Source organism: Sinocyclocheilus grahami, unplaced genomic scaffold (genome assembly GCF_001515645.1).
Source record: "Sinocyclocheilus grahami isolate Dianchi unplaced genomic scaffold, SAMN03320097.WGS_v1.1 scaffold25.1, whole genome shotgun sequence".
Classification (NCBI taxonomy): domain Eukaryota; kingdom Metazoa; phylum Chordata; class Actinopteri; order Cypriniformes; family Cyprinidae; genus Sinocyclocheilus; species Sinocyclocheilus grahami.
In genome coordinates this window covers 3,844,174-3,869,285 of record NW_015505204.1, presented here as the reverse complement: position 1 = coordinate 3,869,285, position 25,112 = coordinate 3,844,174, and the positions used below count along the sequence as shown (strand labels likewise).

Here is a 25,112-nt window from a genome sequence, read left to right as displayed (position 1 = left end):
AGATTGATAAATAAAAGTACTAAACTGATATTTTCTTTTGTTTTTTGTTACTAATTGCTTTTTGAAACCAAAAATTTAAATTTTCACTTGGAAAATACTACATATTTTACGAATTAAATATAAAAAGTGTTCGATTTGCTAATTAAACTGTCCATTAAATAACCACAAATGTCGATTTTCCAAAAATATATTTCATGGTTTGTACAATATTATTGTTTAAAAGCTATGAATGCATTTTTACCTGAAATAACACTTAATCTGTACAAGTGCTTTTTAAAGTCCATATCAAACCTAAAATGATACAATGCATATCCCAATTTATGATACACAAGACCATATAACCCGACCAAGCCAAACATATGACTACAAGTTCAAACCAAAAGTTTTGAAGATCATCTAATATAAAATATAACAAAAACAGTTTGTTCTCATCTCAAGAGGAAGCGGTGTAGTCCAAAAGTCCTGTATTGCTGGTTAACGAATGGACCGGTATGGAAAGGCCACGGCAGCAGGATGGAAGGCGTGAGGAGAGAGAGAAGGGTGTGCGGAGTGGGCCGTTAGCGGGCGATGTGGGGACAGTACAGGGTGCGGGCTGTGTGGAGAGGGGAGGGCGGACTGGTGCAGGCTGTGGGGAGAAAGAGCGGAGAGTCGACCCGGGTGGATGTGTGGGTACATGTTGGGCTGGAAGGGTCCGCTGTGAGGTGGAGGCTGCACTACTGGACCGGACATCACAAGCTGTAACAGACTGCAACACAAAACAGACTGTTACTACACAATGCTCACAAATGACCAAAAACTGTAGATAGTGATTGACTGATGTGGGTTTCTGAATGGTTGATGGGATGTCAATACGTACAGATACAGTGGGCAAAAAAAGTATTTAGTCAGCCACCTACAGTATCGTACATCATAAATTATATATATTAGGGATGGTAAGAATCACCGTTTCACATCGGTAGGCATATGACGGTATCAAATTTGACAGCCTGACAGGTCAGAGAACTCTCGGAATTCATCAAAAATATCTTAATTTGTGTTCAGAAGATAAACGAAGGTCTTACGGGTTTGGAACGACATGAGGGTGAGTAATTAGTGACAATTTTCATTTTTGGGTGAACTATTCCTTTAAAATGGTCACAGATCATACAATATTATTTTAATATTAAAATCTGCATGATCAGGTTTCATGTGATCATTGACTTACTTGTTGTGGGGAAGTCTGGAGCACAAAGTCCGTAGGTCCTCTGAGGGATAAAAGACATGACAGGAAATGACATCACTGAAATGCTGCTCTTTTCAGTTCAAAACCCAATCAGGGTTAAGGCTAGAAGGGATACAGCAAAAACTACTGGGCATACGCTCATCAATATAGAGTCATTTTTCATACACTGTGCAACAATAATTACTGTGTTTGCATTATTGTAAGGGGTAGGTGTAGACATTAACAAAACACAATCTAATAGGTAGAAAATGTATTTTATTGTTAGCTTCTGGTTTTTGCTGTATCCCTTCTAGCCATAACCCCCAAACAGGCCATCATGAAGTAAGCATCTCTTACCTCTGGCACACAGAAGAGCTCCTGTTGCCATGGCGACCTGAAGAGCTTGCGCCAGCCTATCCAGTGCCAGCTGGACATGATTGGCAGCAGGAAAGGGCGTCAGCTTCTCGCACAGATGGCTGACTTCCTCTACCAGCGTGGCAACAGACTCCACGGGAAGCACAGCTAGCCGACCTATCAAATTCTGTTCTGTCAGGTGGACCTGCAGGAGTTAAAATAAAAACACATTATATATTCTAATACTGAATGGAATCCTTAAAGCCTTACAAAGTTGCAAGAAATACAACACCTGCAGCATGAGAAAGACTTGAAGAACACTCAGGTGCAGTTTAGAGTACAGCTCTTCATATGCTGTCCCTTTTTCACTTTCTCCATGGCCATTGGTCAAAGCTGACTTGCGGCCTCTCTGATAGGCTAACGGAGCTTTCACACACCACCGGAGCAGACCCAAAAGAGGCGTGATCTCAAGGCAGCCTAATGGCAGGCTGGAATTGAGGGGTGTGTTGATGAAGGTGAGGAGCAGTAGTCTGGGATCTTCTGTGATCCAACCAACCAGCATCTCCAAGGGTGCAGGTGGCGGAGTCAACTCATCTACAAGCAGCAATATCAAACATATTATATATAACTTTTTTTTTTTTTTTAGCTTATATTACTTAAAATGTTTATATAAAATTGTGTAATATTTTATATTAAGAAATTTATATTAAAACATTACAATTTAATATTATAATATCAATATTGTATACATTCAATATTTTATAATATGCACTATATAATTAATCAAGTAGACTGATATTCATTTATTTTCTTGTGACAAGATGTTGTGACAAAAAGAAAACTAGTACCTGAGGAGAAGTCATAGAGAGCCGTTACAGCAGTGATAAGCTGACAGCAAAAGCGAGGACTGGCTGAACAGATGTTTTGCAGGGTAGAGATGGCACATGGCACCAGTGTGCAGTAATCATCCATCAGCACCTGAGCCAAACGCACGCACCATGCAGAGTGTGCGCGCTACACACACACACACACACACACACACACACAAAAAAAAGTTTCAAAAGCTGTCTGATTTAACCCATTTTAGCTTATTAATTAAAACTAATAAATCTTTTTTTTTTGTTGTTGCATAAACCGCATATATTAATGACATGATGTAAAAATACAATACGCAATTTAAAGTATTGAGAAATGGTTGCATTACTGTAATGAAAATTTACGTGGTTAACATGTTCTTGAACAGTGTTGTTACTGTTAATTAAATCTACTGCTATTTAAAAACATTAACTGAAATAAAGCTAAAAAACTCTGAAAAATTGTAAATGTTGCCTGTAATTTAAGTACTAAAACTGAAACCAAAACATTTTAAAAAGCACAAAAATGCTAAAACTAAACTAAAAAGAATACTGAAAATATAAAAACAAAAGCTAATTATTATTACAAATGTAAATTGTTAAAATAATAAAATAAAAACATTAAAATAAATACTTTAATTGAACTAAATACCAACACTGTTCTTGATAGTTTTTTGTGAAACTCACAATAAGCATTCTGATCCAGTTATCTATTAAATTCAGTTAGCATGCTCGAGTCTAAAGAAAAAAATAAATTACCAGTCAATTATGACATAAAATGAAAGTAAACGCATTAATATCACACACCTGTAGCCAGGTGGCTGCACACTCTAGTATTGGCACCCGACACATGGCTATAGCCATTGAAACTAGCTTCCCAAGCATGGCCATGCGGCTCTCATCAGCCTTGTTGCCTTGAAGACTGAAGAGTGTGGAGAAAATGACCTGTCGGATTGCATCTTTGCTCTGTTCCTGGAAGTAACTGCACATGATCTCCAGCAGTTGCAATTCTTGAACGCAGCTCATCCTCTGGGCCAAATACAACACATAGGTCAAATCAGCATGACTTCTGAAGCATCATGTGACGCTGAAGACTGGAGTAATGATGCTGAAAATTCAGCTTTGCAGGAATGAACTATATTTTTAAATATATTACAGTAGAAAACAACTTCAAACAATGGAATGGTATTTACCCCCACACAGATTTTTCTTTTAGTCAAACCAGATTGCATACTCCTGTTCCTCACCTTAGGCTGGATGTTCCTGTCTTTAGGGACGTGAAAGATGAACTCCTCCACCAACTCCACCGTGCTCTTCTCTAGTCCAGGTGTGGGGCCGGTGGAGCTCTGCAGAGCGCTGCCCAGTGAGATGTCCAGATGATACAGAACCTCTTTAGCCGCGCTCAGCGGATCACGCCGCAGCAATGCATGCCGGATATCACTCATCTCTGCTGTGGAGGAGAAACTACAACAACAAATACAAGCAAATGAGAAATATGAAAGACATTAATCAGACATTAACATAAAAAGAACCTAAATATATCATTATATGTATTATTTCTGGACATGCATCACGGTAATACTAGTTTTTTTGAACATGCATTATGGCAATACCAAAGATTCTGAACATTTACCATGTTTTTGAGATAATACTAGAGTAAACCATGGTATATTTTTCTTTCCTAGTGTGTATCCCGTGGTCTCACTGTACCATATTGTGCTATCTCTGTACTGATACCGCAATATTTTGCAATAAGGCGTGTCATATCCAAAATAGTGAAAATAACTAACTGGATTGTATTAAAATACTACTTATCGAATTATAAGTGGGTTAATCGAAAGATATCAATCAGTACACACAAATAAGCAACAAAAAGCGATTATTCGCTATGGTGACACACATTGTCTGAAGCGATGCAGTTTCTTTAAATGTTAAATGTTTCCACGGTTCACAATACATACATATTTATACTTACAACACCCTTACCTGAGTTGATAATTAGACTCGTTACACTAGCTTCTCTCAATCTGCAAATGTATATCGCCCATAATTGACAAAGTTGTTCATCAGAAAATACCTACGGAATCCCGTAAAGGACAATGTAGACGTGAAGAAAAGCGCGGCTGATCAGCGCCTCCTGCGTACTGGAGATACTGTGCCGTACAGTGCATTCAAACTGGACTAATAAGCGTTTTCAGAACAAATGATTCTTGCTTGTGCATTTTTTATTTATCTAATTCAACGACATTCAGACATTTTAATTGTGATTCTTGAGTCCACACAACCTCCATTTTAAAGCCATGATATATTTGAGACTGCACTAAAAATCGAACTCACATAATATTTAGTTAACGTACCTCCTGACGCAGTTAATTTTGTATTACTATTATAGTTTGTACTAATATTTAGAATTTATTTTTATATTTTCTATGTTCAGTTTCATTTTAGCTAAACTTTTGTCATTTTGTTTTGTGTGTGTGTGGTTTATGAGGACACACATTTGTATGTCATGGGTAACTTATGTATTACAACATGAAGGTGGTTTATGAGGACCCTTTTGTCCCCGTAGGTAATTCAAACGGTTTATAAATCATGCACAGGGCAGTAGCCAGAGTTTTAAAATTACCGAGGTCCCAAATTCATTATTAATTAACGTTATATGCCTAATATATGATGAAAACGGCTTCGTTAATATTTTCTTGTCCCCTCACATTGACAGTTACGAAACATTACATGAATCACGTCCATTCAAAATGGCGAAATTAGACAAGTTTATTAGTTTATATTTGTCAGTCGTTTAGCATTTCTATGGTAAAACAGCTTTCAGATATGAAATGTTTGGCTACTTACATCTTATCCCGCACTAGCCGCTAACTGAAGCGTCGCGTTGAATTTCGCGGCTTCTGTGAACAAAGCCCGCCTACTTTGATTTGATTGGTCATCTCAAATATTCGTTGACGAGCGGTGACTGTTGAGGCAGTTCAGATGAGGAGATTTAAATTTAAAGGGGTGGTTCACTGGCTTTTTTCTAGGCTTGATTGTGTTTATGGGGTGCAGTCTAACATGTGTTAATGCTTCGTTTTTTTTAAAAACTCATTATTTTTCGCATAATTTACCTTTATTCCACACCGCTCTGTCCCTTCTCTGAGAAATGGGCTGATCTTTTCCTGTTTTTATGAAGCCCCGCCCTCAGAAATAGGCGATGTGCTCTGATTGGTTAGCTAGCCCAGTGTGTTGTGATTGGCTAAACCGCCTCTACTGCGTGTATAAATGGAACAGAACTGAGCTGATGATCTGAATGAGAGAGAGAGGCCAAGCAGGTGATGCGAGGAACAGTATTAAGAACCGCTGCTTTAGAACATTGCTTTTGAAACCTGTGAATCCATTAGAATCGTTAGAAGACAGAATCGCGATTCATATATGAACAGATTTTTACGTGCACCCCTAGTTTTCTCTTCCTCTTCTCTAAAGCAGCATGGCCTAGCCCCCTTTGCTGCCTTTTCCAGAGGGCGGGGTTTATCTGGGTTTGTGATGTCACGAACCCGGGAAGTAACTCATTGTAGTCCCTACCAGCCGTTTTTGTAGGCATTAAACTGCCAGAATTTTAAAAGAGGGCATCTCCGTTTGCATTGAACTTTCAGCTTAGTACTTTGCAGATATTGTTTATGCTCAAACAGCAACATTACACACTAACTAACGTTAAAAAAGTGAAATAGCAATCAATCACCCTTTTAATCTTGGTGCTGTGCAATATCTTTGCAGCACGAAGGTAGAGTTAATACTATATTAGGAAATTACCTCACAAAGTCGACTCGGAAAAATAATTCATAGCTGGCTATGGGTACGGGCATGATCATACAGAATGATTTTTATTTTTGAAAATCTAAAAATGCACAACGTTTTCTGTAAGGAGTAGGTTTAGGTTTAAATACAGTTTGTACAGTATAAACATCATTACGCCTATGGAGAGTCCCCATTAACCATAAAAACCAACGTGTGTGTGTTTAACTGCATCTGTAATAGTTATGTCCCTGTAGATTATTTCTTTTAAGTGGATTTAAATAAATTGTTAAAATGTGTTTTAATTAATAATTTTTTTGGTATTTTTATTAGGCTAGTTTTTTTAAACGACTATATCGTTATTAGTTTTGGTTATTTTAGTGCATCAAGTTAAACTAAATGAAAATGAGAAATATATATTGTATTTTTATTTCAATAGCTGAAAAAAATACAAAAGTTCTTATGTATTTAATTTGATTTACATTACATTTAGTAGAAGCTTTTATCCAAAGCGACTTACAAATGAGGACAATAGAAGCAATCAAAACCAACAAAAGAGCAACAATATGTAGGCCTAAGTGCAAATGACAAGTCTCGGTTAGCCTAACACAGTACACGTTTATATATGGTATTAGGGCTGCCATCATTAACGCAAAATGACTGAAGCACGATTTCTATTCTAACCCTTTAACCCAATTTTGCTTCTCTGCTTGCCAGCAGATAATTTTAAGCCGCTAAACTCTGGAAAGTTTTCAGTCCAATGATCCAGTAAGCGAATGCATTCAAACAATCCGTCCAAAACAGCTCTAATATAAAGGAAACCAGGCTGATTATATCAGAGATTGCAGAAAGAACAGAGCCTCGCGTTGGGTTTTCAGTGAATTATTCATTCCAGTGTGTTTGGCTTTTAAACACGAGCTCTGTCATATTCTGTGATCGTCTCTGAAGAGCGCGAGCCCTGACTCACAAGTCGCACTGTGTGAAGTACAGACTGAAGGGATTGCCAACACATCCCACCGCTGTATGGCCAGATCAGACGCAAACTACGGTTTCTCTCGACTGGATAACCAGTCTCTCTAGTAAAGTTTTGATGTATGAAGACTGCAATCAATTACTGTCAATCTGACGATGCCTGTATGCCACTAGATCAGAGTGCTGTCAATTGCTACCTGATTGTTGCATGCTAAGTTTGCATTTGGAGTGCTCAACAACGCCGTTAGATCAGTGGGCTCTGTCAGTGCTTTGGCAAGGTAACACTTTGTTTTGCCACGCAATAAAGATAAGTTCAAAGGCCAATTGAAAATATTGGTACAGTGAATAAAGTGCACAAAATCAGTATTTTGTTTAGGCAGTATTTGTGGCACTTTTGTGGCACATTTATCCAAAAGGTGTGCGTTTTTTGCGCCAATGCATTGTTAAAGGATCAGCGTGTCATGTAATATTCCCAAATAAACTTTAACTTCCAATTAAAAAATATTTGTATAGTAAAATTCGCTAATTCACGAGATCAATACATCCTTTATTAGACCGCTTTGTCAAGTTAAATGCATCGTTACGGAGGTGTCGAAATGCTGAATCAATGCATTCACATCCAACAGCACTTAGTGGGAGCAGCGTCATAGAGGGCAGAGCGTCACGTTATTTAAAGGGACGTTAACACGTTAACGAGTAGCACATGATTAAGTAGCTGCATTGGTTACTTTTATGCCACTGATAAAGCTTTTAAGTGTAGTTTGGAGTAACAAAGGGGTTTTATAGGTTTGACTGAAAGACTAATGCAATAACTGACACTTTAAATCAATGTTTCAAGAAGCAACAACAAAAAAAATCGGGATAGGGAATAAATAGGGATTTCGCCTAGGCCCTAGGGTGTCAAATTGGCTAGAAACGGCCCTGTATATATATATATATATATATATATATATATTTAAATATAAATTATATAATACAATTATATTATAATTATATAATATAAATCTATATATTTAAGATAATGTTTATTTTACTTCAAGCAGGTCTAATAACCTTGTAAGCACTTTCTAGTAAGTCTAATAAGCCCAATGAGCACCTTTAATTTGAATTTATAATATAAATATAATATAATTATTGATCCACTTCAAATGTTGGCTAGTGTATATTATGCCAAGCAGTGTTGGGGAAAGTTACTTTTAAAAGTGATGCATTACAATATTGCGTTACTCCATAAAAAAGTAACTAATTACGCTACTTAGTTACTTTTTATGGAAAGTAATGCGTTACGTTACTTTTGCGTTACTTTTTAATTCTGGACAGGGCTTGCTTGTTTGTTTTTAAAATACAAAAGTTATATTTTTGGCAAATATATAAAAGCCTTTTCACACCAAAAGTGAAATGAATGCGCCTCAGGCTGAAGGGAAAGTAAATGTACATCCGTACAGTAGAATGCAGAAGAAGACATTTCAACACACTTCAGCAATAAAAAAAACACACAAATGTTTGTCTAGAGTAATTTCTGCTTATTAGTACGGTTGAACTGGATCATCGAAGGTCAGAAGTAAAGACATTGGTTAATAGAATGGGATTAAATACATAAAGGATATTTGTGTTGTTTAACATTTTATTATTGCAGATTAATTATAAAGTAATGCGTTACTTTACTAGTTACTTGAAAAAAGTAATCTGATTACGTAACTCGCGTTACTTGTAATGCGTTACCCCCAACACTGATGCCAAGGTCTACAATTATCGATTCGAATCATTCAACACTGGGAGGCGCTATTTTATACCTAATTATGAGTATTTTGTAGTCGGATATAGCGCCACCCCATCGTCTCTCTGACGGGACAGCAGCCTCTCCAGCAGCATCAGTGTGAGGCGAGCATCATCCAGCTCTCTTTAACTTCACATCCAGCTCACACGAGCAGCTGTCAACATGACCATCAACACACTCAGTCAGGATGGAGTGCAGCGACAGCAAATGCCCTGTTTGACTAAGGTAAGTCCCTAAAATCGATTTTCATTTAGCTCTAACAATCATAAATCTGCTGTAGAACAGATACTGTCGTTTTTGCAAACCAGCCAGAGTTGAATAATCCTGCAGTTGTTGCCTGTAAGACACAGTATAGGAACTTCTCCTCGCATTATTGAAAATGTTTTAAAGACGAAACTAAAGTTTCTGTACTGTAAAGGTTCTGAATTTGCTTAGTTGTGTTTGCATTTTCTTAGGCTACTTATATAACTGATTTATATAACTGGAGTTCTTAAAAAATAAATAATCTAACAAATCATCCCACTCTTTCTGTTATGCTTTTTTGTATTGATGCTTTTGCTGTTTTGTAACATTAAATCACCTTATTAAATTATCAAATTTTATATAATGAGAATGTATGAATTGTTATAATTTTGAACTTAATAAAGGCAATATTTATTTAGGGGTGCATCCTCTTCTCTTTTTTAATCACTTTATTGTGAATAGCCTGAATAGTTGGCAAATAACAGTCTTTTTTTTAAATTCAAGATTAAAGTTTTTATTTGTTTATAGAGGAACTTGTATCTTTTTATATTATTTGTCTTTATGCTATTCACAATTTGAATCACATTTTAGCTTCTGTGCAGTTCACAAAATAGTTGTGATAAATGAATATCTAAAAGTACTAATATTTCACATATGCCCACATACAGATGGAGCGCATGATCATATCCATGCAGGACCCTGATATGGGCATCAAGTTGCGCAACCAGCGTCTCCTTATTACGGTCATACCACATGCAATGACTGGTGAGTGTCTCTCTCTCTCTTTCTCTCTATGACTGCAGCGAACTTCAAGCTTCACTCACTCTCTCTTGATAATCCCAAATGGACACGACTGTTCCTCGCATTTTCCAGCCTCTGACATGTTATGGCACGATTAGAGTGACAGCTGAGGCACGACTAGAATAGTTTCCCACTATTATTGTGGAAATAGTCTGCATTTAACAGTAAAGTATCCATGCGTATCTCGGAAAGTCTTGAGTGCGTATGAGGACAGTAAATCAATAGAAGCTTGCGCAGTGAAATTAGACTCCTGTGTGTGCTTTCAGTCTCTGTGCTCATTTTTCTTGCTATTAATTAGTCTAACAGTGCATGTTTTGCGCCTGCACTTGTCTCTCAGAGGACACCGGGCTATTACTTTATAAATTACTTTCTTCAGGAAATTAAAGATAAATACAAGTCAAAGTCACTTAAAGTAATAGTTCACCCAAAAATGAAAATTTGCTGAAAATGTACACACGCTCAGGCCATCAAAAATGTAGATGAGTTTGTTTCTTCATCAAAACAAATTTGGAGAAATTTCGCATTACTTCACTTGCTCACCATGGATCATCTGCAGTGAATGGGTGCCGTCAGAATGAGAGTCCAAACAGCTGATAAAAACACCACAATAATCCATAACTAATCCACTCAACTCCAGTCCATCAATGAACATCTTGTGCAGCAAAAACCTGTGTGTTTGTGATAAATTCACCATTAAGACATTTTAACTTCAGATCATTGCTTCCAGGTAAAATAAGTTGTCTCGTCTGAAACTGGAGAGAAATATGCACAGATCAGGCACTGCTTACAAGCAAAAACAGTCCAAAACAGTTTAAACACAAATATATTGGTGAATTTTGATGTGAGAGGACAACAGGAGATAGACTTTTTCACTGGAGGAAGCATAAATATAGATTATGGACTCATATTTTGGCCAGTAGTGATGCTGTTTGAACTCTCATTCTACGGCACCCATTCACTGCCGAAGATACATTCTTTTGTCTGACACTGTGCTTATGTTGACAGTAATATTCTTTGATTTCATACAGGTGTAGACATTGTTGAATGGCTGATCAAGAAGTTTTCTATCTCTGATGAAGGTAGGACATTAATATAACCTATAAATATATTTTGATTCTTTGTCTTTGATACATAACATTGGAATTGCACTTGATTGCAACAATGATGACAATTGCTATTTATAGTAAAAGAACAAAGAAGTTGTTCTCTTTATTAAACTAAAGTGTCAGCAACTTTTGCATGGACAAGCACAATTCATATTTACTTCAGAAAATGTAACAAGCCATTATTTTACTGTGTGCATAAAAGTAATACATTTAAAATGAATTTTAAAAAGTACTCATAAACTGCCTTGTAGCTCCAACGTGATTTCAGACTTACTGTGTGCATGTCAGAGCCTGTGTGTGTAATAATTTCCATGCTATCTGCTGTGGTGTATTTCTTGGAGTTTTCCAGTCATCTGTGTGTGGTTTATAGAAAGTGTTCTCCAGAGATAACATTATTCTCCATGTGCCATCCTGAGGGACTTCAAAACATACACACACGCACACACGACCATGGGGAGCTAAATTGCATATGAAAGTTGCTTTAAATTAAAGTCCGATTTTATGTAATGTAAGATGAGTTGTGTGCAGGATCTTTAATAATAAATGCACAAATGTCACACTCTCAGAGAACAGCCTGCATGGTTCAGAAAAGCCCTAATAAACAAGTAATGCTGCACACAGCTGTGGCTGGAATAAACAAGACTCCAGAGAGTTTGACAGATCTGTGCACTGCAATGAGGGAACACCTTGTGTAGGCAACCACTAGATGAAATGTATGTATTCTCAAATCATTTACTACTATTTTAGTTAAAGGGAAATGAAAAAATGAAAATTCATTATTTACTCACCCTCATGTCCTTCCAAACCCGTATGAGGTTCTTTCTTTTGCTAAACACAACAGAAGATATTTTAAAGAATGTTGGTAACCAAACTGTTGACAGTACCCATTGACTTCCATAGTATGGGAAAAAATACTATGGAAGTCAATGGCTACCTTCAACTGTTTGGTTGCCAACATTCTTCAAAATATCTTCTTTTGTGCTCAACATAACATAAATAAAACAAAGATTATTTGATGTATGTTCCATGATGTATGAAAATGCTATTCAAGTCTTTCTAAATCCAAATTTCATGTTGAACTCAATGTGTTACTTGCCAATCTTTTTGTAATTATTTGTAAATAAATTTACTAGCAAATTCTGAGTCAAAATTATTTTCAAGAGCAATTCTAAACCAATTTTTATGTAAACCCTTGGTTTTATTTTTAGAATTATTTACTTGATTTATAATTGTTGATATTTGTATCTATTTTTTTGTACTTGTGTGGGTGTATATTATGCGTATGAATATTGCTTTTTCATCTTTATTTATTTGATCTTTTTTAATCTTTTTTTCTCATCTTTATTTAGAGGCATTGCACGTTGGACAACTCTTTGTAAAGTATGGATACATTTACCCTTTAAAAGAGCCAAGAAACCTTATTCTGAAAGCTGACGATTCACCATATCGCTTTCAGGTATTTATATATGCACACACGATATTTACATAAAGTCCCATGCCATATCAGCAGTTTCTAAATTCCCATTTTCAAAATCAGCACATCTGAATTAATCTCTGTCTTTATCAGACGCCGTATTACTGGATGTCGACACGCTGGCCTACTTCAGAACTGGACTATGGTGAGATCTAACTGCCCATGGTTCAAAACAAAAAAGGATTTACCAAATGTTGTGCCAAACCAAAATGCATTTGCTTCAATACAAAAGGAGATATTTCGCTGCAGGTTCAGAGGGTAAATATATTATACATGGATTTACTTATATGTGTTTTAGCAATCTACTTGGCCAAGAAGAATATCCGAAAACAAGGAGAACTAATTGAGTATGAAAAGGTATGTAGGTCAAATGCCAGCCACACCATAGAGAAACAAGACTGTACAATGTAGACACGAAGCCATGAAGCCATCTGTTGTTCATTTCTCAATCTCTGACTTTGTTAGGAGTGCTATAATGCTTTACATAAACGTATCAACCACACCTGGGACTTTGTTGTGATGCAGGCAAGAGAGCAGCTCAGGTAACTATCCTTTTCCATTACTAAACGTGCACACACACACACTTAATGCTCCCTTCGGCCTATTACATTTAGCCCTCTATTGCCTACATTATAAAAGTAGCATATAAAAATGATCAGAAAAGCATTTTCTGGCAAAAAAAAAAAAGGACAAAATCACTAAAATCTAAATTTAATTTTTGAATAATTATAAATCATATAAAACATTTGTAAATCGTTTTAAATCAAGTAAATGCTGAAAATACCACCAATAGGTACAACCATGAAAATAAAAATATTTTTTTCTAAATATTTAAATATTTGTAGTTAAAAGTGTTAATACATTTTCATTGATGTTAGAATACTAAAACTGGTTTAAACAACAAAAAGCAAATACACATTGTTTTTTGTTTTTACAATTGACTCAACATTAGCATAGTGATTTTGTTTTTTTTACTTTAGCCACTTAAAATCTTAAAGAATCTTAACAAATTGGCCCCGAGCTTTACTTTTATTAATTTGTATTATAGTTAACTGAAAATAAACCACTACTAAATGCTAAAATAAAAGTTAACTGAAACAAAATAAAATATAAAAAACTGAAATGTATTTTATTTCAGTTAGTTGCCCATGCATAATTTTCACACATTTTCACTTTACCTTTATGTACTAAAAAAATAAAACAGAAATACAATTAATACAAACTCTATACACATATTAAAAACATAAGCTAATTAAATGACAAAAACCAAAAGAAAAAAGACTTTAAATTAAGAAGAAAATGGAAAATATAATTTATAATACAACAACAAAAATGGCATGAAAACCGCAAAATTCTCTGTAGTGGCTGCATCCACTGTTGCACTATACTCCTTTACAATTTAAGCAATTCTTCATAGCATACAAATAATCTATATAGCTCTAAATGTTTTAAACTCAAGTTTTATGCACTACTAAATATTAATCATATTTTTTGATGGTTGAAAAAAATCAATATAAAATATTTTTCTGATGGTTGTTGTCTAGAGTGCCTGTGCATTGGCCTTATTATGTTCATTTTCTCGTGTTTAAGGGCATCAAAACAGCGTCGAAAAGCCGATCGTATCGTGCTGGAGTGTCAGGAACAAGCCTACTGGCTAGTGAACAGACCTCCTGTAAGTCTCGAGCACTATAAACCCACAACGCTAACAAAAAAATGCCATGGCAATACTTACACCATGGTATTCTTTGAAGTATATTGGAGTACCATCAGTGTTGCCGTCTTTGTCTGTTCATGAATTAAATAAATAGAAAAGTAACATACTGTGTATCACCTTTCAGAAATGTGATATAGAAAATCAAAGCATGTCAAATGCATTAGTCAGTGTATGATGCTTAAGCAGCCACAGCATCTGTGCCCATGTGGCACGTGCCTTCATATCTGTGTCCAGCTTCTGCTTATGAAATATTCAGCCAGTCAGTTAAAAGCATCGTAAAGCAGAGGAAAAAGGGGGAAGGGGACAGAGCGAGAGGAGAACAGGAGAAAGGGAGGGCAGATTCTGGCAGAAGAAAAGGAGAAATAGAGTGGAACACATTGGTGCCTTTAAAGCACACTCACACATGAGTGCAAAGGATATATATGGATTGCTTAACATGAGCTTAAGTGTCTTGATGGATAAAATAATAGTATAGTGAACCGGAAGGACTCTGTGTGTGTGTGTGTGTGTGTGTTTGTGTGTGTGTGCTGGTATATCTAATGGTTCCATCTTTTGGCTGAGCGCTTAAGAGGATATTCTATTACTAAGTGACTATGTGTGTTTTAGTGTATGTGTGGCTGTGTGTGTGTGTGAGACTGACCACTAGTATGCAGTGTGTGTGTGTGTGTGTGTGTTTGTTATGTCACTCCTGCACTCCTGCAAAAGGCAATTTTAATGAGGAATCCAGCTGATGATTTAATCTGGGGTGGATTTAGAGACCATTTCATTCCTATATTGTCACTGTGTGTGTGTGTGTGTGTGTGTGTGTGTGTGTGTGTGGTGTTCTGCTTCTGTGAAAATGTTGTAAATCCACCTGCCAGACATTACTGGGATTTGGGTTAGTTTGAAAGCCTGTAAAAACAAGGCTCACAATATTTGTAAAATATATTTATAATGAATTCTATGGACAATGCCGTACATATCTTCTATGATGAACATGTTTTGAATTTTATGAATTACGAGTAAAAATATATTTGAATAATTTCTTTTGGGGAGAAAATCAAAATGTTAAGGTGGTGTATTTGTTCTCAGATTGTAGGGTTTTGAAACTATTTTTAGTCAGAAATTGCTATTAATTTTCACAAATATTTACACAAAAATGACAAGTAGCACATTGATTTAAACATGGAATTTTGAAGTAGAAAGACTGAAATAGTGTTGTCTTATAAAACGTATTCCAATAATCTTTAAAACTTCAAAAAGTCATTTTTTACAGTGGTATAGGAAGTCATTTTATTGTTATGTGATGATGCTATAAAACAGGACGTGATATCACAGAAAGGAGGACCTCTTTAAAGCCCAGCAAGTGGCAGGGTTAGTTTACATTTTTTATGAAAACATAACCTTAAAAAAGACCATCATGAAAATTTTATATTTATAATTAAGAAATATACTGATATAAAAAAATACTGTTATGAAAAAATATATTTGAAAATAAAGATTAAGATGTTTATGCTACTCCAGGTTTTAAAAAGATTTTATTATTATTATTTATTTATGTTACAGCAATTGATATTAAAAGTAAAAGCTTTCGTGAAATGGTATACAATTCAAAAGATACCAACATGAATACAGAGATCACATTTCTAAGGGCTTGACGCATGCGTTTGATCATAAACATCTTATTTTGTCATCGATTCATATATCTCTTTATAACCACATTTTCAGCCCGGTACACTGGACAGTATAGATCATGGACCGGAAAGAAGAACCATGAACACACGAGTGCAGCTGGTCAGTAAACAGACCACCACAACACAACTAACCCCATGCACAACAACACATAATCCACATACACACAGACACAGCACGTTTCAAAAATATATGAACAAACATTCACAGCAGAATCTCTCACGTTCAAGCATCATCTATAGCTTTTTTCTCTTTATTTCTGTTTTTTATCATGCATCCTTGTTCAAGTAAGTAATCTCTAAAACACTGCCTCATTTCCTGCTGTCATTTCATTCCATTGCAAAGTTCAGTGATTTAGTTTAGTTTTAATAGCAACTTTAAAAAAAAAAAGCTAATATATTTTGATGATATTTTGTCATTGTCAATTTCAGAAAAGAATGCAGAATTCTACAAAAAAGAGGTGAGTCATTTGAATGGCAGGTTTAACTGTCTTAAAACCATACAGTGGTGGCCAAAATTATTAGAAGTTATTAGTTATTAGTATTTTCAGCAGCTAAAAAATGGTTTTAAGTCAGTTATTTCTATCTTTTGTTGTAGTGTGTCATTAGGAAATATCAGTTTACATTTCTAAACATTAATTTTTCCATTAATTGTAATAATCCAGTGAGATTTGCACAAGGACTCTGACAACAGAGACAACATATATATATATATATATATATATATATATATATATATATATATATATATATAAAATTTAAAGGGGTCTGAATACTTTCCGTACCCACTGTATATATATGTATGTATGTATGTATGTATATATATATACACACATTTGAAGTGGATGCATGTGTGTATATATATATATATATATGTATGTATGTGTATATATACAGTGTATATATTTAGTGTATATATATATATATATATATATACATGCATATGACTGCTGAAAATTCAAATGAATAAAATACATTCTAAGATATATTCAAATAGAAAAGTTATTTTCTATTGTGACCATATTTCACTGTTTTTAGTGGATTATTTTGATCAAATAAATGTAGCCTTGGTGACTAAAAGAGACATTTAAAAAAATATATATATATTTTTACCAAAACAATCAGAGAAAAGCATTGAAACTAAATTATTCTAATATCTGTAATGATAATATTTCTTTGCAAAAAATGTAGTTAGCTGTCTATACATCATTCTTTACTTATGCAGCACATACTGTACTATGAAATATAACCAGATTTACTTCTTGTCATGCTTGTTTTTGTGTTTTTATGGTAAACGACTTAGATTGAACATAACAGGATAAGCCTGGCGAGGAATCGTATAAAGTCCTCCATTTGCCTTGAGAGGTACTCTGTGTGTGTGTGTGTGTGCATGTTTATGCGGTTTATGAGGACACAAATTTGTATAATAACATGGGTATGACATAGGTATTACAACGAGTAGGTGATTTATGAGGACATTTTCAGTGTCCCCGTAATTCAAAAGGCTTATAAATAATTCAGAATGAGTTTTTTTGAAAATCTAAAAATGCACAAAGTTTCCTGTGAGGGGTAGGTTTAGGGGTTGGTGTAGGGCAATAGAAAATATGGTTTGTACAGTATAAAAACCATTACGCCTATGGAGAGTCCCCACAAACCATATAAACAAACCTGTGTGTGTGTGTGTGTGTACTCTGCCGAAGTCTAAGACTCCAGGCTAGAGCTAATGGACTGTCCTAAAAGTATCTTTTAAAAAGAACTCTCACCATAACCCTTTGTGATGGCCTTACATGTCTCTCTCTCTCTCTCTGTGTGTGTGTGTGTGTGCGCGCAGTTACGTTAAGTACTGTGAGCAGTACCAGCCCCATGACCCCATAATGCAAGGATGTCTTCCCAGCAACCCCTGGATCACAGATGATATCATGTTTTGGAACATGAACTCTGAAACGTGAGTCACATGATCACACATGAATAGCCATGAAGTACACTAATGTTCTGTCTGAGGGTCAGTAATTGCTCTGCATATCTACGTTTTCCTGAAACAGAGTTGCTTTGCCGACTAAACTGCGTGTGGAGCACTGGAGCTTTAGCTTCATGGAGCTGCTCAACGACCCAATGGGAAGAAAAGAGTTTCTCACGTATTTGGAGAAAGAATTCAGCGGTACACACACACACACACAAATTGTATTAATGATACACGATATTGTATTCATAACCCTTACAAACAGTACTGTGTTGCTACCATAGTATAGTTACATAGCACCAGATAGTAGTAGCATAGTACATAGACATATAGTGTACTGAAGTAGGCTACTGAATAATAATTGGTTTGACCAATACTTAAAGCAGCACTATGTAACTTTTTCTGTTTTCAAAATTTGCAAAATGTATATAATGAGCGAGTACATCATGAATTCATCTTCCAAACCGGGTTTTTGTCTTATTCCGAATCACTACGTTACACTTATAATAAGTACTTATATTTGGACTATTGTAGGCTGGTCGGGTCGTCACTGCTGCGGAGTAACACATACCTGCGTGAATCGCGATAGACATAAACTTAGAGAAGTAGCTCCGGTTGGAATGTTCATCCGCGGGATGTGTGCAGTTCTGTTTATTAACCGCTAGAGCGCCAAAAGTTACATTACATAGTGCTGCTTTAATCAGTTCAATATTTGGTTTACTAATAAATGGCGCCATCTGGTTGGGCTATATAGAATAACACCCAACAATGCTAACAACTGTGTTTACAGCTAATGTTTGGAATTATAATATTTGACTTTTTACATAACAGCCACTCATGTTTACAATACCGTTCAAAAGTGTAGGGTTTTTGATTTGAAATGTTTTTGAAAGAAGTCTCTTATGCTCTCTCAGGCTGCAATTATGTGATTGAAAATACAAAAAAAGACATTTGTCCACAAAGAACATGACAAATGCAGTGTAATAAACTGATAAATTGATTCTCTGATAAATTAAACTGGGTCAAATGACATTCACTAAGTTGCCTTTTGTTCGTTTTCATTCTTAAATGATTGACATTGCTGTTGTTCTCTGTGAAATCACTCATTTGAAAAGTTAAAAAGTGTAAAAGTATCCTGTTTAAAGGAATAGTTCATTCAAAAATGAAAATTATGGCATTATTTACTCACCCTCATGTCATTCAAACCTGTAAGCGGTTCTTTTTTCCCCATGAAACACAAAAGGAGAAGTTTGTATTCATCAAAAAGCACCATAAATGTAGTCTACATGACTAATGCACTATATTCCAAGCCTTCTGAAGTCATATAATATAGCTTTGTGTGGGAAGCAAAACAAGTTTGTTATTCACTGATAATCTTCACTTGATTATGAATTGTCAAGAATCTCCTGTTGTGTTCCATTGATTTGGTTTATGGGTTTAGAAGGACAGTAAAAATTAAATTTTTAGGGTAAACTATTCCTTTAAGTAGTTATTAGTGTGTGTACAGAGGAGAATCTTTCAGATAAAGCTTGACATGTTTCTTAAAGCTAACCACTAATGTTTGTAAAAGTGTTAAAATGCACAGTTTGTGCAAATATCAATAGCAGTGTATTTAGGTGACAGTGTAAAGCTCTACTTTCTCATTTTTACATCTCCTGTAGCTACAAATTTTGTTGGTCCAGCCCCAGGGGGGAACGTGTTTTTCGCGGGGTGGTAAGAGGAAGACCACGCTCGTGGCCACCATGACATGCCATATGGAATGAGTGTAGTAGTAGTTGCTGTCGGTCTGAGCGAAGACGTACACGCACACACCAATCAATGCAGATACGATGCCTGGAAGCAGGAACAACACCCAGCGGCGCCACAGCGGAGGGTAGCACTGATGCCGTTTCACTCCTCGATAAACCTGTCAGGTAACACAAGTGAACAGGACAGGACATATTGCTCATCATTACATGGGAAATGTATTGTCAAGTTTATTTTAAAGTTAAATCCGGTAGGATATAATTTGCCCTGTGTAAGACAAAAAAACCCAAAAAACCTTAAACTCAAAGCGCAGACCATTTTTTATTTAAACTGGAAAACATAAGTGTGAGTATTTATTTATTTAGAAAAGTAACATTTAAATCTGAATTTAATTACATCAAACAACAGAAACCCTGTATCTGTATATATATAATCGACTGTCAGTCGATTAAATTTTTTTATCTAATTAATTACGTTTCGATTAATTAATCGTAAAATAAATTTGACTGAAAATACCCACATTTAGATTATTTAAAGCTTTTTTTGTGTGTTAAATGAGAAAGTATCAAGTAGACATTACAAATTGTAGCTTTAGAAAGAAATATTTTATTTGATTCAACATAAAATTTAATACACATAAACATTTAGACTGCAACGGCTGCAACGTAAACTATGGAACATAAAAGAAGATAATTTGAGAAACATCTCAGTATTTTTTGTTTATACAGGGAAAGTCATTGGTAACCAAAACAGCTTTATACCAACCATCTTCAAAATACCTTCTTTTATGTTCCACAAAAGAAAGGTTTGAAACGAAATGAGAGTGAGTAAATGATGACAGAATTAAACATTTTATGGGTGAACTATCCCTTTAATGTTTTTATTATTATTAATTTTTTTATGAAATGATACTCTAAATAAGAAACTAAATCTGCCAGCAGGTGGCGGCAGTAAATGTCTTTACGAGTCATTCATTCATTAATTTGATAAGTTCAAATGGCTGATTCATTCAGGAATGAATAAACGGCTCTCTTTATGAATGGGCCTTTGAATCATTGATTCACACGATTAGTTCAAAACGTGGATTCATTCAGAAACTAAACCGCTGTTTTTTTGCACGGAGACGCGCATCAGTTCTGCTGTGGCTTCAAAGGTAGTATGTTCTCTGCAAAATTGAACAAAAACACATAATGTTGTGTTGAAAATATAACACAATATCAACTTCATATCTACTGAACTGTTGTATAAAATCACATTTAAAGGGATAGTTCACCCAAAAATGAAAATGACCCCATGATTTACTCAGCCTCAAGCCATCCTAGGTGTATATGACATTCTTCTTTCAGATGAATACAATCGGTGTTATATTAAAAAACATCCTGGTTCTTCCAAGCTTTATAATGGAAGTGGATGGTAGCCCAAAATTTGAAGTCCAGAAAATGGAACCAATCCATTATAAAAGAAGTCCACACGGCTCCGGGGGGTTAACAAAGGCCTTCTGAAGCGACGCGATGCATTTGTGTAAAAAACTAATATGGATATAAAAATATCCATATTTACAACTTTATAAACCTTAATCTCTAACTTCCGCTAAACTGTCATACGCACATTCACAAGAGAGTGGCGTCCAGCGGATGACGTAGCACGTAGGCAGACGCGGTGACAAACGCGGAAGTGACGAACATGGAAGAGCAGAGGAGAGAGCAAAACAAAACAACGGTCACGAATTAGTAGTACAAAATGAGGATTTGTAAAGAAAAATGTCGGAGGATTTCAATATGAGCCAAGAGGACACTGGTTTTCCTTTGCTGTAAACAAAACTTGTTTCTCGTGAGACTCGCATATTCTCACCGGAGTTTACGCCTACGTCTCTCGTGAATGTGCGTACGACAGTTAGCGGAAGTTATAGATTAAGGTTTATAAAGTTGTAAATATGGATATTTTTCTTACACAAACGCATCGCTTCGCTTTGGGAGGCCTTTATTAACCCCCCGCAGCCGTGTGGACTTCTTTTATAATGGATTGGTTCAATTTTTTGACTTCAAATTTTGGGCTACCATCCACTCCCATTATAAAGCTTGGAAGAGCCAGGATGTTTTTTAATATAACTCCGATTGTATTCGTCTGAAAGAAGAAAGTCATATTCATCTAGGATGGCTTGAGATTTATTAAGTAAATCATGGGGTAATTTTCATTTTTGGGTGAAACACATACAGGGGCATTTATTAATCTTTCCCAAACGCATCGCTTCGCTTTGGGAGGCCTTTATTAACCCCCCGCAGCCGTGTGGACTTCTTTTATAATGGATTGGTTCAATTTTTTGACTTCAAATTTTGGGCTACCATCCACTCCCATTATAAAGCTTGGAAGAGCCAGGATGTTTTTTAATATAACTCCGATTGTATTCGTCTGAAAGAAGAAAGTCATATTCATCTAGGATGGCTTGAGATTTATTAAGTAAATCATGGGGTAATTTTCATTTTTGGGTGAAACACATACAGGGGCATTTATTAATTAATTAATTATTGATTATTATTAGGGGCAAAATATTTTAATCGCTTTATTTTTTCATGACTAATTAATTAAGTTAACGCGTTAAACTGACAGCCCTAATATATGTATATATAATATGTATAATAAGCATCTTTACTGATACTTTTGATCAACGTAATGCATATCTGCTGAATAAACAAATTAATTTCATTACAAAAATCTTACTGACCTCTTACTGAAAAGTAGTGTATTAATTAAAAAAATTGAATTCCTATCATTAGTCAGTCACAATATAAAAAAAAAAACAGTCTAAGAATACAATGTTTTGGAGTAATGGAAAAGTCTAACTCACCCAGGAAGTGACCATAATGACCAAAGCAAACAGGACAGGACCTAAAAGATTCCATAGCCCCCTGCGGTCCAACTGCATCGCCATAGAAATTATGAGAGTGCCCGCCATAAACAATAGCTGCAATGTAAGAACAATATAAGCTATTAAAACTGACATGCAACACAAAACTTAAGTAAATAATTACTCATTAAAGTGTTTAGCATATACATGTATATGCGTTTACTGAAGTCTAATATTTCAATCTGAAGAGAAAATGAAAATAGACAAGGCAAACGTACAATTCAAGAATCCTTGACTAAAAGGGGGCGGAAACTATTATATATTAATATATAATGTTATGTTTATTGATCAGTTAACAACTCATTGTTCTAATTTATAGACATAATAACATGACTATAAAGTTATACATAATACCTGTAAATAAAAATGTTTTACTGGCTTGTGGTTTGTATTGTTTCAAAGTAACAATACTTGGTATGCATTATCACAACATTTCCTTTAAAGAACAGGTAGGTCTAGTTAAACATGCCATGCTATTTAAGGCCCACTCCACAATAGTTCCATTGCAGTTTACAAGGTGATAAAGACATTTGACACTTTCATGAATGTACATGGCAGCACAAGGGTACCATTAAATGGCAAAATACAGCAGTTTCAGTTCCACCCTACAGCTGTCTGCTGGTAGGTTGTAATTAAAATTTTCACATTTGAACAAAAATAGTCATAAAACCAATAACAATCAATCTTTAGTTATTAGAGATGCTGTGTAACCCCTTCCACCAATGACAAGGCTCCAACACACCTACCATTACTGCATGGGAGATGCACATTATTAACAACAATAATGGCCATTATTGATTAAAATAAAAATATACATAATATAGTACTTACGTATTTTACTGGATCCTGGAGCCGTGCCATGCACACAATGGTCACCCACACTGACACAACAGAACCCAAGAAATCACAGAACTGGAGAGTGTCGTAGTCCATGATGCACATCACAGTCACACCGGGCTGGTCACACGCATGATAAAACTGCAAAAGACCCAATCATTATGACAACAAAATATGCAATGTGTATTATAGACAGACAGACAGACAGACAGATAGACAGACAGACAGATAGATAGATAGATAGACAGATAGACAGATAGTGTGAGCAGATAGACAGATAGACACAGATAGATAGATAGATAGACAGACAGACAGACAGACCGACAGACAGACAGACAGACAGACAGACAGAGAGATAGATAGATAGATTGATAGATTGATAGATAGTGTGAGTAGACAGACAGACAGATATCTATATAGCAGGAGCAGATAGATAGATAGATAGATAGTCAGCGTGAGCAGATAGACAGACAGACACAGATAGATAGATAGATAGACAGACAGACAGACATAGATAGATAGATAACGTGAGCAGACAGACAGACAGATATCTATATAGCATGAGCAGATAGATAGACAGACAGACAGACAGATAGATAGATATCTATATAGCTTGAGCAGATAGATAGATAGATAGATAGATAGAATTATAACATAAGAACACACCGTGGAGAAAAACATGGTAAATAAGTAGATGGCTGCCTCGACGTGGTAGCCTCTGTAAAGTCCTACGATGATGGGTGGGATGAAGAAAAAGTTACTGAGGGTGAGGAGCAGAGCCGCAGCCATCTGCCGGGAGTACGACTGCGCAGTTGCTCCATCCGTACAGCCCCATCCCTGCCAACCTGTCAACAGCAAACAGTAACAAACTCAGTAGCTTTAATTATTTATGATTTATGGCCAGTTGTTTGCATGTGTGTTTGTTTACCTGCTTTGCACACACATGCGCCATAGAGGTAGCTGTGCGTGCGTAGCAGTCTGCATTCTCCATATGGTCCACAGTCATCAATGCACGCACTCACACTCACAGACGCACTCACTATCGCGGATGTGTTCCTGCAGTTGACACTGGAAGGACAACACAGGACCATAAATAATGCTCAGAAGGTGCTTTAGGAATGTCTGTAGTCATACAATATAAATGTATAGGACAGGTCTATCTTATTGTGTGTGCTAGTTCCGCACTGAATTTGCACAACTAACCTATCATTGCACATGATCTGGAGGCTGAGGTACCACACTGCTGCATCTGGAAACGGAATCCTCAACAGCTCAACAGTGTCATTGCTGCTCACGCTCAGAGAATAGCCCTGCATAAGCCCTGCATGCACACATACGCAGAGAGCTTCAAAGCTTCAAATCAGGAGAATAGTAAACATGCATTGCACAAATTTTAATGCGACTAACCTGTAGCACAAGTCTGGCTGAGGTTGACATGAAGTACAGGAGCAGAAGGTGTGAGACATGCTTTGACATGAGCAAATCCACCAACCAGAGAACTCTATGCCACAAACACAAGAAGAAATTTTTTAAAATCTATATTACAACACAATATGAATAAAAAATACACTGATACAAATGCAATATACCTAGTATAATATAAAGTTACTAGGATGACTGGGTCACAAGTCATTATTGATATCACAGTGGTTGTAGTGAATATGCTGTGCTCAAATAAAAGCCACAAGAGGCTGATATATATATATATATATATATAT

The 25,112-nt window shown here is 35.7% G+C and overlaps 3 protein-coding genes across 8 annotated transcripts in view; 1 reads left to right on the top strand and 2 right to left on the bottom strand.

The window, feature by feature from the left end:
• Nucleotides 1-151: 151 nt before the first annotated feature.
• LOC107565504 (uncharacterized protein C7orf26 homolog) lies at nucleotides 152-5,354 on the bottom strand. Of its 5 annotated transcripts, none has more exons than XM_016250749.1 (8): nucleotides 5,260-5,354; nucleotides 3,657-3,873; nucleotides 3,217-3,438; nucleotides 2,404-2,569; nucleotides 1,848-2,149; nucleotides 1,559-1,760; nucleotides 1,205-1,244; nucleotides 152-745 (listed from the first exon to the last, which is right to left on the bottom strand). In XM_016250749.1, the coding sequence occupies exons 2-8, from the start codon at nucleotides 3,852-3,854 to the stop codon at nucleotides 475-477; spliced, it is 1,401 nt and encodes a 466-aa protein (XP_016106235.1). In that variant the 5' UTR covers nucleotides 3,855-3,873; nucleotides 5,260-5,354; the 3' UTR covers nucleotides 152-474. The 5 variants fall into 5 exon arrangements, with proteins under 5 accessions (XP_016106235.1, XP_016106265.1, XP_016106258.1 ...); XM_016250779.1 differs by having other exon boundaries at nucleotides 3,657-3,859; nucleotides 5,260-5,281; XM_016250772.1 differs by lacking the exon at nucleotides 5,260-5,354 and adding an exon at nucleotides 4,487-4,507.
• Nucleotides 5,355-9,031: 3,677 nt separating this feature from the next.
• LOC107565489 (regulator of G-protein signaling 11-like) lies at nucleotides 9,032-18,338 on the top strand. 2 transcript variants are annotated; one of them, XM_016250731.1, is made up of 13 exons: nucleotides 9,032-9,163; nucleotides 9,850-9,946; nucleotides 11,011-11,061; nucleotides 12,438-12,544; nucleotides 12,656-12,707; nucleotides 12,861-12,919; nucleotides 13,028-13,104; nucleotides 14,153-14,234; nucleotides 15,984-16,049; nucleotides 16,384-16,407; nucleotides 17,250-17,311; nucleotides 17,778-17,891; nucleotides 17,989-18,338. In XM_016250731.1, exons 1-13 carry the CDS (start codon nucleotides 9,101-9,103, stop codon nucleotides 18,188-18,190), a joined length of 1,056 nt encoding a protein of 351 aa, XP_016106217.1. In that variant the 5' UTR covers nucleotides 9,032-9,100; the 3' UTR covers nucleotides 18,191-18,338. The 2 variants fall into 2 exon arrangements, with proteins under 2 accessions (XP_016106217.1, XP_016106223.1); XM_016250737.1 differs by lacking the exon at nucleotides 17,989-18,338 and having other exon boundaries at nucleotides 16,379-16,407; nucleotides 17,778-17,855.
• Nucleotides 18,339-18,851: 513 nt separating this feature from the next.
• Nucleotides 18,852-25,112, bottom strand: part of pgap6 (post-glycosylphosphatidylinositol attachment to proteins 6) — a 20,800-nt gene continuing 14,539 nt past the window's right edge. Inside the window, exons 11-13 of the mRNA XM_016249453.1 lie at nucleotides 23,389-23,535; nucleotides 22,498-22,614; nucleotides 18,852-19,812 (exon numbers count right to left, since the gene is read on the bottom strand). Coding sequence (XP_016104939.1) covers nucleotides 19,519-19,812; nucleotides 22,498-22,614; nucleotides 23,389-23,535 — 558 coding nt within the window. The 3' untranslated portion in view covers nucleotides 18,852-19,518. The remainder of the gene's footprint in view (nucleotides 19,813-22,497; nucleotides 22,615-23,388; nucleotides 23,536-25,112) is intronic.